At 36.6% G+C, this 16,463-nt stretch overlaps 1 protein-coding gene and 1 long non-coding RNA gene across 2 annotated transcripts; both read right to left on the bottom strand.

Annotated features, from left to right (window-relative positions):
• Positions 1 to 286: 286 nt before the first annotated feature.
• LOC138129056 (ovochymase-like) lies at positions 287 to 4,553 on the bottom strand. The gene is made up of 17 exons (XM_069045300.1): positions 4,310 to 4,553; positions 4,233 to 4,257; positions 3,932 to 4,128; positions 3,676 to 3,882; positions 3,464 to 3,622; positions 2,928 to 3,052; positions 2,689 to 2,871; positions 2,473 to 2,635; positions 2,219 to 2,420; positions 2,038 to 2,169; positions 1,785 to 1,987; positions 1,520 to 1,726; positions 1,270 to 1,437; positions 1,094 to 1,218; positions 857 to 1,039; positions 637 to 796; positions 287 to 556 (listed from the first exon to the last, which is right to left on the bottom strand). The coding sequence occupies exons 1-17, from the start codon at positions 4,344 to 4,346 to the stop codon at positions 354 to 356; spliced, it is 2,679 nt and encodes an 892-aa protein (XP_068901401.1). The 5' UTR covers positions 4,347 to 4,553; the 3' UTR covers positions 287 to 353.
• A 3,201-nt stretch (positions 4,554 to 7,754) lies between these two features.
• On the bottom strand, positions 7,755 to 10,542 carry LOC138129064 (uncharacterized). Its single transcript, XR_011159051.1, has 2 exons — positions 10,017 to 10,542; positions 7,755 to 9,927 (listed from the first exon to the last, which is right to left on the bottom strand). It is a non-coding gene; the product is annotated as an uncharacterized lncRNA (long non-coding RNA).
• Positions 10,543 to 16,463: the final 5,921 nt, after the last annotated feature.

Here is a 16,463-nt window from a genome sequence, read left to right as displayed (position 1 = left end):
TTCCCGGAGCTGATGTTCCCGAGTGTCATGGCGACCTAATCGATCTGGATGGCGACACTACTACAGAGAATCGTCTTCTGCACAGGTTTCTGCCTAAAGTTTTTTCCAATTCGAGAGTTAACAACTCCGGTACTTTACTTTCGTCTGTTTTCTCCTCAAGCGGCTCCTGTCACTCTCCTTCTATCGTCTTTCCTTCCTCTGTCTCTTCCGTCTGTTTTTCTTTCTTTTTCCCTTCAAAATCCATATCTTGTCCCACGATAAGCTAGGGAACAAATTAGTCCACAAATTATACAAGTAATAATTGTTAGGTTTATTGAAGTTTGAGCAAATTCACAAGACTAACTATTATGATTCTATAAAATATTATATCGAGCGACTTTTTCTAACAGGAAGCTGTCAACGTAATATTTAACGTCAGTATACAAGGCGTACTGATGAGTGTCACATTTTCCGTCGGTACTTGCACTGACACTCAAAACTCCAAAAATGTAGAATCTGTTGTCCGCATGTTTAAAGGCCAATCCTCCTCCAGCATCGCCGTTGCAGACAGAGGTTCCTAAAATATATTTGGTTAATATAAGTATACAAATAATTATTTGCAATTGGTAAAGAGCAGTATTTTATTCAACGTTTTACCGTTTCGGTAGCCAGCACACAGTTTGTCGATTGTTAAAAATACTTCGAAATCTTCCTCAAGCTGCGAACGGCATTTTTGATGACTAACCAGAGGAACTCTAATACTTCTTAGTACATCTGATGGTTTTTGACCTCCCTCAGTAAAACCCCAACCGCTAATCTACAACAATGCAGATTTATAAAATATCACCAATTTTAATATCAAAAGCATGAAACCTACATGTCCAAGTCCCCTTGTCTCAGACTTTAAAAAGTCCTCCAGGTATGTCTTCGTCCAGTCAACGCAAACCGGTTGAACCGTTTGTGAAAACTTGAAGACTTCTTTTGACACAATTATTGCAATATCTCCAAAATAATTTTGGATAGTACCCCTGTACTCCACAGGAACGAAAATTTCTTCCACCTTAAACAAAAAATGCAAAAGTGAACTTCTTCAATTTGTTTAACATAATTCAACCTCAGAGAACTGCGCTTGAGGGGCGTCCCGAGGATCGTCATAATTGCGATAATATTTTCCAACTGCAAGGGTTAAATTACTTTTGGGACGCAATTTGTCCTTAGACTCTGCGACACAGTGCGCAGCTAAAAAATATCACAATTGACCTGATAATCGGCAGATTGGGAAAAAGTCACCTGTCAAAATGATTCTTTCACTTATTAAAGTTCCACCGCAAATTAATTGCTTTGTTTCTGGATTTCCTCTTCGTCGATAAATAGCCACTTGCCAAGGAAATTCTCCTTTATTTGCTATATCTCCCTTAACGATTAATGCGGCGCTAGGAGTGAATTTTTGACCACAAACTAAAAAATGGTTCTTAACAAATTTCTTACATGGGTGCTGAAAGTGTTTCTCGTCAACACATTTTTTTATTGACTGACTAACCTGGAACACATTTAGGAGGAGGTTTGGACCAAGTGCCATCCACACACAATAGAGGACCGAGATTTATACTCTTTTCTTCATAAAATGGAGCACATTTGAACTTCGCAAGTGTACCATCAACGGGATCGGTGCAGTTGTCAGTCTCTTTGGTTTCAAACAAACAAACCACTTTTGTCGTGAGCGTGTTCTGCAGGGACGAGCAAGTCTCTGAAGTAAGATTGTTAAAAATGTAAATCAAGTTTAAAGAAAATGTTTCGACATTTACTTAGACATTTGCCAACTTTTTCCGACCAACTCCCAGAACGACATACAAGATACTCAAAACCGTCCAGTTTATGCTTCTCGTTGCACTGTACAACTAGAATGGTATATTTCTCGACAAATTTTCCTGGTGAAAACTCTTGAGCGGAGTTTCCCAAAACTGACCAGCGACCTGAATCCGGATGTTCCGGCAAAATACAACCATCCCTTAATCATTTTTATCAATAGGTTTCTTCCAAGTCGCAGTTTTTACTTACTGTGGTCGTTCGGTTGATTTTGTAGGCTCGGTGGGTTTAGTTGAGCCGACGGTAGATCCAGGTTGCTCAGTAGTGGTCGGTGGCGGAGTAACTGTTGTGCAACTTTCACACATGCTATCCTCACCAATAGCTCTAAAACTGAAAGGTAATCGAGACATTCCTCTGATTCGTTTCAACTCACGGTTTAAATCGAACCATATTTCTCAAAATGAAATTCTCAGAGTAGTTGTAGACCACAGTGTAGAGGCCGTACTGATGACTGTCACATCCTCCGTCCGCCGTGTTAGCTAAAGGAGATAAGCTGACAACGCCAGCAATAAAGAATCTGTTTGAAAATTTAAAAACTAATCCCCCACCACTGTCTCCGCTGCAAACCGAAGAACCTGTAACCAATTTTGAAAATTCGACCGAGTGAAAAATAATCGAACTAATTACCATTTTTCAAATAGCCTGCACATAATTTGTCATAGGTAACATATTTTTTATAATCTTCTGGTATGTCTTTTTTACACTTTTTATTAGGGATAGATGGAACTCTTAGTTGTCTAAGAACGTTCGATAAGTCGCTGTGTTCTCGAGTGTAACCCCAACCGCTCACCTGTAATATTGCACTATATTAGAAAATTATAAATTTTGTTTCGTAAATCTTACAAATCCCTTTTTAGTTTGATTGGAGTTCAATACAGCACTTTCATAATTTCTTGTCCAGTCAACGCAGACAGGTTGAACTCTCACCGAAAGTTTGAAAGTTCTTATCGTAACAATTACAGCAATGTCTGCCAACAAATTCTGAGTATCTCCTTCGTATTCGTCAGGGACGAACATGTCTTGGATCTTGTTAGAAAGTTAAATAAAATTAATGTTTACTCTACGTTATTAATCCAACTTACGAGAGAGGTTTGAGAATGATTCGAGTCCTGAGGATCGCCATATTTTCTGTAATATTTTCCAACTGCCACAAGATAATCTTCCTTGGGAAGCATCTTTCCGTAGATATCGGTTATGCAATGGGCGGCTAATAAATTCAAAGATACAATGGAACAACATCGATAAATGACAAAGATGTGTTTGATGTGACAGCAGCAAATTAAGGAAGAAGAAGTGAATTCTAGTAACCTAAGAAATATGGTGAAAACGTGTTGGCAAAGAACAGGAAAAAAATCGTTGGGTTTAGTCCTGAAAGTACTTGTATTGTAGAGTTAAATCACAAATAAAAATTCTAGAAAGATAATTAATGTGAACAGAAGAAGATTCAAACATTTATTGGAAGAGACTCTTGGTGGAAGAACACCGTGAACCAGAATTGATTTGGATGTGGTACGCCATATGTTTAGAAAAAATGGACTAGATGAAATAAAAATAAGAACTCTATTATTATTTTAGAAAATGGTAAGAACGTTTCACTTTCGCTTCGTGGAAGACTTACCCGTCAAGACAACTCTTTCGTTTAATAAGCTTCCCCCACAAAGGAACGACTTATCGACAGACGAATATAAAGCCGCTTGCCAAGGAAACTGTCCCTCTTTCGAAACGCTTCCACCAACGATCAACGTGGGGTCTTTCGTAGTGGAGGTTTTGCCGCACACTACAAGAAATCGCAACATTTTCAAATTTTAAATTGAAGCACAACGATCTAACCTGGACGACAATCCGGAACGCTTTCACTCCATTTTCCATCGGTGCAGACTGCTGTAGGTCTGGCAAGACGCGAATCCTCATAGAACGAAGCACACCGGAAGTGTGCTACGGTACCGTCGACGGCGTCAGTACAATTGATCCACTGTTTGCCTCCCGCGGTGCATTTGACCGTTAATATTGGCGTGGAATATATTGGGGGACATATTTCTAGAAATAAATTTGAATTTATTTGGTCACGTTAAGTGAACTGGTTTACTTGAACATCGACCAATGTTTGGTGTCCAGCTTCCATTTAGACAACCAACAATTGTACATCCTTCTAGTGTGTAATTTTGATCACATTCTATTCTTAATATTGTATATTCCGGCATCACTCCTCGCATCAATCCAAATTTATTGTTCGTTGCTGACCACCGACCGAAAGACGGATGTGGAGGTAAAGGACAATCACCCCTTCAACAAAGTAGCCACTTAAGTCGGACGTGACAATAACATGGCGCAATAACTGTATAAATGTTAAAGCGAAACTAAATTCTTAAATCTATTCCAAGACGTACCCGGCATTGATTATTTCTTGTATAACTAAAAAAGATATATTTAAATAAAAGATCACAACAAGCTTTGTTACACTCACCGACGAAACACAAAAGCAACAGTTTTATTCCGCACATATTTGTCTTAAATTCGGGAGTTATACGTTTGTCGATTGCTCTAATAAATGACAAAATTTCGTTGTTTCTTCAATTTCGAGGAATTTCTTCGACATGGGGTAGAACTGGATATCACTACTTTAAATCTTCACATATAAATGAAAAGGTCATTCTGCGCAGCCTCTACACATCTCACATCTGACACTTTTAAAGTTTATCCTTGATTATAAGGTCATGCTTGTGGTTTTCCCTGGATTGATTGATAACCTATGAGATTACGTATACACAGAAATGTGGAATGAAAATTTAAAAATAATAATTTACTGGAAAATAACACTTTGAAATTTTATTTATGTTAAGTAATCTCTCTGACCTTGTGGAAACCCCGTTTTATTTTAAAACATATAAAATATTTCTGATTAATGAAATTAATCTTAAATTTACGAGTATAATAAACGCAAATATATCGTGCGTTCATTTAAATTTATCCTCAAAGTTGGCGTTGAAGAGTCGCACTATACGTATTACGGATCACGGATCAGCTGTTTAAATCTTACGTTTTTACAAGAAACGATGTTTGCAAGTTTTTACTGGAAGCGCGGGACGAAGAATGAATCTTTCAGAAAGTTGTACTAATGATGGGCATACATATGTCGTTGTGATGAATTATGTAAAATGATGAATTGTTATAGTTATTATTGGTATGTGATTATTTTCAATATACAAATTGTTTTTCATAAAATCGAATTTCAATTATGCGTGAGCGAAAGTGAACCCTTCACCCATTGGTAACCATGAATACAGACTCACTTTCTAGGGAGGTATAGAACAAAATTCATGTGTAAATTCTTACCTGTTAACTTAATATGGGTAAACATGGAAACACAGAAGGGTACGTACAGCATCTTGATATCTGACTTTTTGTTGTAAATTGAAAAGTTTCTCACAGTAATGAATCTCAAACACTGAGAGAAGATTTGGAAAAGAAACTGTTAAAAAGAATTTATTAACTCTTGTTCAATTTACATCATCTATAATCTATATATATAAAACTGAATGTCTGTTTGTTTGTATATTTTGTATACAAATCTACAGTTTTACTCCGATCTTGATGAAATTTTGTACACTTGATCCTCAAAACAAGAAAAAAATTACTGTCTACTTTAATTTTACAAAAACCAACCCCTACTACCATTTTCAACCCTGTTAAGAACCTTCGCCGCTTCACCCCTATTTCATCCTCTGAGTATATCGTCACCTTCCCGCTTGACACCCACAAAAAGCAACCCCTATTATCATTTTTAAGCCTGCTAAGCAAAAAAAAAATGTTTTCGCGTTTGCATGATATGTTCAGGTGTCATAGTTACATTTGGTCGTTTATAAAAGTAGCAATTTCGCAAAATGTGTTTGAATGATTGTGTTTTACCGGAAGATGTCCTAAATGAAGCAGAACAAGCTTCAAATAGCTTAATACAGGAAAAATCAAACGAGACAATCAAACAATAGGAAGATCTAAATAAGGTTACAACTGAAAATAAAAGTGTTATGTTGGCGTATTTTCATGAATTGGTAAGTGATCATAGTGTTAGTTTCTTATCGTATTGATCTTTTTGTTTATATAGTCGAAGAAAAAAGTAGTCTACAGTAAAGTTTTAATTATTCTTCGTAAAAAGACAAACTTCATGTTGAAATTACTGCGTTTATCACAATACATGAAAGTAGAAACATAATTTTAAAACATTCTGAAATTTGCGGGCGAAGCCGCAGGTAAAAGCTAGTAGAATATAAATAAATGTTCAATTTAAATATAACTATCTAATTCCAAATTGATCACAATTTACCGATGTAGTCCCCCTACACTCCACTACCATCAGAGAAATTTGCAAGAGATATTCTACTGAAGAAATTATTGAACACAGCGCCAGTTTCAGTATAGGAATCTTCATACACTAATAATAACAGATTAGCAATTTTTTCCTTGCAACGTTTCGTCAATGCCACATTATAGCTATCATTTACGACTTTACTCTCGAATAGATTTTCAAAATTAAACGTCATCCCTTGTGATTGAAAAAGGATTTTTTCGCAATTGTGTCTAATTAACCTTACCTGAGGACATTCCTTAAGTTGACTATTTTGTAAAGTTTCTTCTTTTCACAATTTCGCTGTACACTTTAAACCTTACAAATAAATGACGTATTCGTAAATAAATTAAAATCTAAACCTGTTTAGTTTTTCAAAGATTCGTAATCAAGTGTTGAATGAGATTAACAGTAAACCTGTGACGTCAAAATTATTTATACATTTAAGAATTCGACTTCGACTTCTTTCGTTGATTGATGAACTCATTTCAACTCTTTTTTTCTTCAGAAAGTTATCAACCTTTTCCCAGCATCCTACGTTTGGTTTGTAGTCGCGGCCTAAGCCCCAAAACAAAATTTTGATCTTTGATTAACGCATTCATTTAATTTTGCGATGCTAATTAAGCAATGTCTGTGCTAGTATGTCTTCATATTGTTGAGCACCGGACGGCAACCCGCGGCCCCCAGGCCTATTTTCTGTGGCCAGCGAGGGAAAATGAAACGTTTTAAATTTTACCGAGTAAATCTAATTTCAATCTATTCTTCATAACTAAGACATAATATCATCAACTCCGCAAGAAATAGGAATTGACTGCGGAGGAGGGGTGGCATCTGCTGCTTGCGGCTGCGACGCTTCTGGTTGGAATGAGCAAACTCTCCAGAATTAGCCTAAAATCTCCCAATTTACTGATTTAAACCGAAAAGTCACCCAAGAAAATGTTCACAACCAACTTAACATGTTGGGGGCAAGCAATCGCGCCACCTCTACCAATCCATCTATTTGGATAAGTCTCGGCACCCCAATTCCCGTACTATCCTACCAAAATGTGGAGGGATGCATCCATTTGTAGCCACATTTGCCTCAAAATTGCAAGGGGCAAATCTTCAAGCAAAACTTGAAAGTCATTTTGTAAAAATTATAGAGAATTTTCTGCATTCACTCTGGCAGGTAGCAAAAAAGGTCCTACGAGGTTATTATCAATGACCCCAGCCCACAAATTAATTCCGAAGCGGTGCCGATGTGCACGAGGATGCACAGCGAAAGGATTTTTAGTTGCCCAGATATGATTATTGTGTTGATTAAAAATGCCGTATTGAGAAAAATACGATTCATAAAATATTTTGAATAAACCTAGGATCGATTCTGTGACGTCCAAGTTAGAGCTGGGCCGATACCGGAATTTCAGATACCGATACCGATACTCCGATACTAGCTTTCAGATACCGATACTTCAGATAAATGCATCTGAAATTTTATTTCACCTTGTTTTTACATCACAATGTAAATATCATGTAAAAACCATTATCCTTGAACTAGATTGAGTGGTAAATGAAACAGAAAAATGGATTATGGATAAATAAATTAATATATTTAATTTTATTTTATTAGACAAATGAAGAATGAAGATTAAAACAAAAACACATTTCTAAATTATGGGTGTAGGAATATTAAAGGTAGGCACAATAATGAAAAATAAAATAAAATAGTTAAATTTAAATCAGCATAACGCAAAGGATAATTCTCCTTCAATATTTTGCGAAAAATTTAAAATCCTTTGCCTATTTTTCCAAGATCATCCAATTCTTTTTAAGGAAAATCAATTGTTTCACATGTTCTGCAGTCAAACTCGTCCTCTTACTCGTTACAATACAGCCGGTTTCCGAAAATATTTGTTCTGAAAATACGGAACCAGCTGGAATAGCTAGGTAATATGCTGCTAGTTTCTTTAAATGAGGGAACCTTATTTCCTTTTTCCAGAATTCCACTGGATCTGACTCCAATGGTTCTGTCCTCTCATGTAAATATACGGAGATTTCATTTTCAATATCGCGATCAATATTTTTATTTTTGCTAGTTGTACCGGTTGAATGTTCGTCTGATTTGTTTTTAGAAAGAAGTAATTTTTTGGTAACAGAAAATAATGTAATTGTGCCCGCTTCCTCGGTTTTATCAAGAGTATCAAACTCTTGATACTGTTGTGGTGATCTTTCATGATCATTAGCATAACGCAAAGGGTAATTCTCCTTCAACAAATCTTTAAGCTCGTCTTTTGTTTCATCTGAAAATAGTTGCGCTTTGTAGCGTGGGTCTAAAGCAGTGGCTAGAATATATGTTTCGTTGTTTTTTATTTCGCCAAACCTCTTAGAGATTTGGGATGAAATTTCCTTCGTTGCCGCTGTAACATCTGAATCAGCATCATCTTCAGTCAAATAATCTTTCATTATGGTTTTTAGTGATTCTATTAAAGCCCATACATCAGACAGACCCGAACTATGTTTGCTAAAACTTTTAGTTGCCTCATAAAAATGCTTTAGAATTTTTAGTACATTTTCTGCTAGTGACCACTCAGCCCTACTCATATTTTTGAAATTAGCAGATGATGAAACCATAGAAATAGCGCTTTTCTGATCCCATAATCTCTCCAACATTATATAAGTGGAGTCCCATCTTGTTGGTTCATCTTGTAGCAAAGTCTTCTGCTTCATTCCTAACGTTTTTTGTGCAGAATGAAGGGATTTCATTGAAGAAACAGAATGTTTAAAGTGTGTTACTATTGCTCTTGCTGAATGCAGCATAATTTTAATAGACCCAAAATTATTAAGGCATCCAGAATTCACAATCAGTTGCAAGGTGTGTACGGTACAACCTATATTTTCTAAGTGTAACTGTCTCATCGCGGCTTTCATGTTAGCGGCGTTATCGGAAAGTACAATTTTCACCCGTTGTTCTATACCCCATTCTCTGAAAGCTTCTCTTAGATTCTCGGCTATTGAAACCGCATTGTGTGTTGCTCCTTCAAAGCCAATTACATCCAACACGACATGATTTTTTTTAAAAGTATTGTCAATGAAATGTGCGGTTACGCTAATATAGTCGTGATTGCCTTTAGCTGTCCAAATGTCTGTGGTGACGGCAAAACCAAATGCGGTTACAGTATTCAGATGTTCCCGAAGTTTTGCTTTAGCTCGTCGATACAATTTGGGTACAACCTTATCGGAAAAATATTTGCGATTTGGTATTTGGTACTTAGGACATAATTTGTTAATTAAATGTTTAAAGCCATCGGATTCGACAAAGTTGAAGGGAAGTGATTCTGTACAAATCATCCTAGTAATGGCATTATGGATAGCTTGTGCCTTTGGATTATTAATGTCAAATTTTTTTGTTCTGTTTAGGAATGTTTGCAAAGTAGGTTGCATGACAGTTGTATCCCTGCTCTCAGTAGTGAGAGTAACAGAACTTGTACTAGCAACAGACGGCAACGATAATAAAGACATATTATCATCATGATCTGATTCTGAATCAAAACAAAAGGCAAAATAAAAAAATATAACATCTCACTATCAATAAAAATTGTTACCTTCAGGCACAAACAAATTGGTAGTTGGGCCATCTTCCATTTGGGCGTCGTCAGCATCGTGTGGGTTTACTTCTTCTAGTTCTGCATTGTGAGCATCAAATTTAGAATGTAAAGTTTGAGATTGAGAAGTTTGGGCACTATTTAAGGTTTTTTTGATAGCTAAAATAAATAATAACTAATAATAACTGCCAGGTCAGGTAAAATCAACTTAATCATTCAAATTAATAATGTTTAATAGGCTATCCTACCTGCTGATGTTTCTGTGTTATATTTGGAGCATCGCTTTAAATGTTTCGTCAAATTGGAAGTATTAAAATTACGACTGTTATTACCTCCTCTCGAATACTGATTTCCACAATAGTTGCACTTTACTGTGTTACTCTTGTTCTTGTCGATTGTTTTTGTAAAGTGCTTCCACACGTGCGACATTTTCAAACTTGTAATACTAATAAGTAATAAGTAATAAAGTATAAAGACTAATTAGCACCTAGACCCAAGTCACAACTTACAAAATTAAGATCAACCAGCATGCATCCAGATTCCAAACACCACTGAAAACGCCACTGTAAGTGTAACACGTCAACAAGTTATTGTCTAGCCAGTTTTCTTGGAAAACCAGCGTGGGCGCTTTCCGGCTTGCCGCTTGCTCAATTAAATTCAGATATTTTTCAGATAAAAGTATCTGAAAGTTTTTTGGTATCGGCACGTATCTGAAGGCCTGCAGTATCGGCCGATAACCGATACTGAGTATCGGTATCGGCCCAGCTCTAGTCCAAGTAGCCATTCACAAAATTCTACTATGAGGTGATAATCACCTGAACGAACAGCTTGCACTTTAACATAGTGATAACGATGATAATGTTCGTCAGCCAGGATACCTTGTACCGTGCGAGGAGGCAAGGGAGGCAGTGCCTCCCCAAATAAAATTAAATAAAAAAAAAATAAAAAATGTAATACTTAATTAAATATCATATTAAATCATATTATTTATGAAGATATTTGCTTATAAATGATAATTTGTAAGCGTCGAGAGCGTCATCTCGAGTTCTGGGGTTCCCCGACTGTCGAGTACCAGAGCCGAGGAGAGCCGAACGGGAGTCAAGACAGTCGAACGACCCTGGAATGAGGGGGACACACGCGACCTGACGGCGGGAGCGGAATATTGAAGCTGAAGTATTGCCCGTGCCATGTAGCAGCTTTTAAATATACTTCTTTAATTACGTAAAATTGTGGTTTTGTTCAGTAAGAAAGAGTTTAAGTTTTACAAATTATTCTCGTAAAAATGTGTTACAAGAAGATTTTAGCGGTTAGCATTTGTTGCTTTGTCGGCCGGAGGCAGAGTTTAATTTAACGCAGCACTGTTCGCCGCTAAGCGGACGAAAATGCATGGAATGGAAATGCGCCTAACTAGCATGGAGTCGCTCGGAATAAATCGTTTTCTGCCCGAGAAATAACCTCGGCCGGCGGCATGCCGCGGATTCAGACGTCACGATTCGTATACTGTAGTTTCAATTTGGTTGTAGGTCGTAAAATTTTATTGGATATTATGAGCGATTTACGGACACAATGGTTGGGTTTGAAAAGGTTGGGAAGCGGCGCGTGTCGTTTGTCGTACAATGCAAATATACCAAATGTACAATACAACCCTGCTTAAAATATTACCTGCTAGTGGTAAACTAGGATTTATAAGCCCTGCAAGATCTTTAACTTAAAGTACCATAAAATTTTACGACCTACAACCAAATTGAAACTACAATATATGATCATCGCAGGAACGAACGCTGTCGGGAGTGTCGGGTCTCTCGAACTGTAGCCGAGCTCAAACGAGTCTTGACTCTTGACCACGCAGCGATGGTCGTTTAAAAGTTTACAAGTGTAGATTGTATTGTAGGTGCTCGTTTGTTTTTGTTTTGGATTTGGAGTGGTGTTATAGGTCCCTGGTCAAAAGTCCGTGTTTTATTTATTTTTATATTGTTTAATAAAATGAATGAAGATATGGAAATTAAAGAATTTGCGAAGATATTATTGATTAATTGTTAAATCATCCATTTAATTCATTGTCTTACGACAAATTGTAAAAAGTCAACAGCAGCCACAACCAAATTTAACCGGCCTTATATGCGTAAGTGGAAAGCAGAAACGGTAATTTAACACTACGTGATTACGTGGTATCAGAAATGCATACGACTCGTCGGAAGTGTGAACAAAAATTTGTTGTTTTGTTGGCCTTGCATGCTATTTGCTGCTGAAACAGAAAACACGGTTTAGTCGCGTTTAAGATTTAATGATCTTAAAAATATTGCCCTTTGTATAGAACGACACCAAAAATCAAAAGAGCACATCAAGTCAGGCGTAAAATTTCAATTACTGGAAAAACAGAACATTAAAAACAAAACAATAATAAGTTGTTTGTCAAAAAGCAATGTTAACTGTAATAAAATTTATAACATAAAAATTACTCCAAATTTTAACAGAAAATGTTAATCTAAGTATATCAATACTGAGATTTTAATAATACAAATGGAGGTTTTAAATGAACAAAAAAATGTCATTCTTCTGAAGTTTTTGCGTAAAATCAAAAATACATTGTGGATAAAATGTTGTACTGCGTTTGTTGATTACCAGCAAATAAAACTCTTGAAAACTTAAACACTCGGCCGTGCAGCCTCGTGTCTAAACTTTCACGCGAGTTTTATTTTTTGTGATCAGGTTTGCTTTACTTCATTGTTTCCAGCATTTCCAAGAAGTGATTTTATGTCGGTTTTACCTCAAATAACTTATGGCAACGTGGCTTTGAATTTTCTTTCTTATTTCCATGGGTACAACAAAAATTAAATATTTATAGTGTAACAAATATGTAGGTTCATATCTTCTACAAAAAAGAAGATTGAAGATTTTTACCAGATATTTTTACTTAACAACGTACTGGTAAGCTGTTCCGCGAATTTTGGGGCATCCGGTATAGTATATTTTAAAAAATTAAAAAATTTGTTTCACAGTCTAGGACTGGCTTACAATTTTATGAGGGGCATGATGACCAACTCATTAGACGGGGACCAATGGCTTAACGTGGCTTCCGAATCACGAGATAGAATATAGCCTTTTTAGTATAATATATTTAAAAAAAATATTATTATGGTGTATTTATTACTATTATTATTACTATATACTATGTTGGTTCAAGTTTGCCTCCTCAACAACAAAACCCACGAGCCGCCACTGCTTCCTCCAAAGCTGGTTTTCGAACTTCACGAGGTCTTCCACGATTTACATAAAGAGGCATTATTTGACCGTTTTCTCTTAATCGCTGCATCAATCTTCTTATTACCTTAGCATCTGGATGACGTCGTTGAGGGTACAGTCGTGCTTATTCTCTTACTGCTTCAGATGCGTTATCATTTGATGCACCCAAGCAGAGTAACATGTCTACATATTCGTTAAAAGTGTATGCCATTTTTTCTTTTTGGAAAATTGACAGGTTAAATTTGACAAAACCATTAACATTAAAAATTGAATTATTGTTGCTATCGTTTTGAATAATTATATGTTTCTATATGTCAGGAGTTTTGCAATGTTGTAACATTGACGAATTTTCTTTGGACCCACGAAATTGTACATCTTTAATAACGTTGGTTCCGATAGACTTTTTGCATTTTTTACTTAAGAACATCATCAACTCGATCAAAATCTAGAGTTCAACGATAAAATTATTAGTAAACGGTTAATCATATAGATTTCTATTGTCTAAAAAGGAAATCTTATATCTTGGCGAAGAGTGGACAAATTTAATTTTGGATTTCGAATCGTGTTTAGTTAAAAATACTCTATGACGTGCAGGTTAGCACGGGCACTTTTTTTTCATCACCCTGTATATCTGGAATATTCTTTAATATTTCAATCTATTATTTCAATTCTGTGATTTCCATATTTTCAGTGTTCAATAAGAGACAACACGTTTTTAAAGAAGTACTTGATGGTGAAATGTCCTTGCCAGCAGACAACGAAACCATCGTCGATTCTGAGAGAAGAAAAAGGACGACAACTCTACTGATAGTGATGAAGATTTGTTTGTGAATACCCATAGACTAGGTACACGTAGAAGCTGTACCCAGTGACGAGTCGCCGTCTAGTGATAGTTATAGTGACAACTGATAAGGACAGCCACGTAGACCGTAGTGATTACGATAACAAGTCATTCATTGTACACTTGGATGCAATAAATTTATTGTTTACAGCTTGTCGTATCCCTTTTTGAATCTTGCTCTGCACTCTACGTTAACATACCAAAAAAAGCCGAATTTACACACGAACGAGTTGAATACAACGTTTTTTTTGTTCGACGAGCCCCTTAAAGGCTACAAACCACTTAAAATAATTAAAAGTAGCTTGACGTTTCGTTTTGACAAGTTGTGACATTTATCAAAATCCGTTCACACAGGAGAAAATTCTCAAATTCTGACAGTATCGAACAAAAAATAACTATTTTAAGGCTCCCATAGTTTAGTCACCGAAAAGGACGAGCACCGCTCACTGGCAACTTAATAGTTGCTTATACAGATCAGTTTTAACACAGGAATTTTGTAGAAAAAGCAACTAAATAATCGCCGGGTGCGGGGTGCTACGTTGGAACAAACCTGGTTCATTTACCGCCAACAGTTTCCTCGTAAAATAGGACAAGTTTTGAGTTGCTTCGATTTAAAAATCGCCCGTGCGCTGTGACTAAATAGTTGCTTCGCAAAAGTTGCTAGTACACCGGGGGTCTTAACGTTGAGCGTCCATCTTGCTATTGTGAATTTTGAGATCTGTCTTCCATGCACTGTGCGACTCGGCGACTCGTGTTACACCACAGTAGCACCGGGTTATAATTTCGTTATTTCGCTTTTTAGAGCGCTTTTTTTAATACGGATAATTTAATTATTAAATACTTCGTGAAATTATTGATAAATAAATCCGAAGAAATGCTTCAAATGACCTTACATTTGACTCGGTCGGGCCGCCTGTGGACATTTCAAATCCGGGGGGATTGAAAGTGTTTCAGTCTGGTTACAAAAAAAAAAACACAATACACAAAGCCGCGATTTTCGACCGCTGAAGATAAAGTACGAGTATATTTCTTTGCCTACATCGCCAAAATAAAAATTGAACTTGTTCTTACAATTAGCACCTCCCACACATCGAAGCGAGTTGTGTTTGTGCCTTGGTTTAAAATCTCGTGTAGCTGGCGCCATCTACTACAATCAATACTTACACACAGCTTACACTCTGTATTTCTTTGTTTGAAAACAATTTTATTTTTTCAGATTTTATTTGATAATTTGTTTGTGAAGTAAGAAAGCTTTGATAATTGATGAGAATTAAAAAAAAGTACAAAAAGATCCAGGTCTAGCTATTTTGACTGGGCTGTCACAAAGCTCCCACTCCTAGACGCGATCCCACTACTGAACGACACGGGGACTTTTGGCTGCTAGGTTTCCCCCCTGGCCCGATTCGCCCCTCCTTAGCTGACCTGGACACCCTAGACTCCTCCGGGGTGTCCATGTCGATGCCGGTCTTAGTGCGGACATCCAGTCGACGTGGACCGCTTTGTAACAGGACTCCCAATCTCAAACCATCCACTGAACCCGACCTCCAAGAAGCTGGATTACAGGAGTGCGCCACGCTCCCAGTCGACTAAATGTATGCTATATCGGGAACATAAACGTATTAACTGGCACATTTAATCAATCTAAATTCAACGATTCTTATCAACAGTAATTAACTAATCAATATCACATTTTTTTTAAATAATTAATACAATATTGAACAATGTGTAAAAATTTGGTTTCCAATAAATTGTCTCGCAAAAATGGCTGTCAAAATCTATAAACGTCAGACGCAGACGTATGTCATGAAAATCGTGATAAGTTCCACGTTTCTCATAAACCTCGTTTTCGTTTTTAGCTTCGCCTCACCTTTAATTTCGTGTGATGTTTTAAGAAAATCCCTCGGAAAGAATGCTATTGTGTGACGTACAATTTTTTTGAATAATGTCATTGGTTTTTGCGCAATAACGTCATCACCAATTTTTTTTAAATGACATTCCTCACGTTTTTTTTTTGTATCTAATAGACAGAGGAAAAGTTCCAGATTCGTCTAGACTATTCTCCCAACTTTACAATGTGTAAATATTTATTATTCGGAATCGTATTGTAATATACCCATTCCTAACCTTATACGAGGGCGGAAAGTTAACCATTCCTTTTTATCTTTACTTCCCTCTCTTGGTCAGTAATAGGCCACTTTCCGCCCTGTTATGACGTTTTTCCAGTGGCGTACTATGGCGGACAATAAATTTAGGCCGGCCTGTCATTGAGTTGACATCAAAATGTGAAGCTGGCATTATGTTCAACTAACCCCATTTTCGATTTTTGTCATTTTTGTCATCGTGACAGCGATAATCAAAATTAAAATTGGGAAAAGAAGCGTGCCCCAGAGAGAAGTGCTACTACAAATCAGTAATGCTAGTGCGTCATGATCTGTAAGTTACGAAAAAGGCGAAGGAAACGCCAAACAGCTTGAAAAACTTCAGTTTGACAAACTGACACATCAGTCATAATGACAATAAATGGTCGCTTGCATTGACTTTTTTGAAATGTCAGAAATTTGCCGGCCTAAATTTATTGTCCGCCATAGTACACGAATTGTCGAAAAACAGT

Source organism: Tenebrio molitor, chromosome 4 (genome assembly GCF_963966145.1).
Source record: "Tenebrio molitor chromosome 4, icTenMoli1.1, whole genome shotgun sequence".
Taxonomy (NCBI): Eukaryota; Metazoa; Arthropoda; class Insecta; order Coleoptera; family Tenebrionidae; genus Tenebrio; species Tenebrio molitor.
Note: the sequence above shows the minus strand (reverse complement) of the source record. Positions and strands in the feature narration are given on the sequence as shown.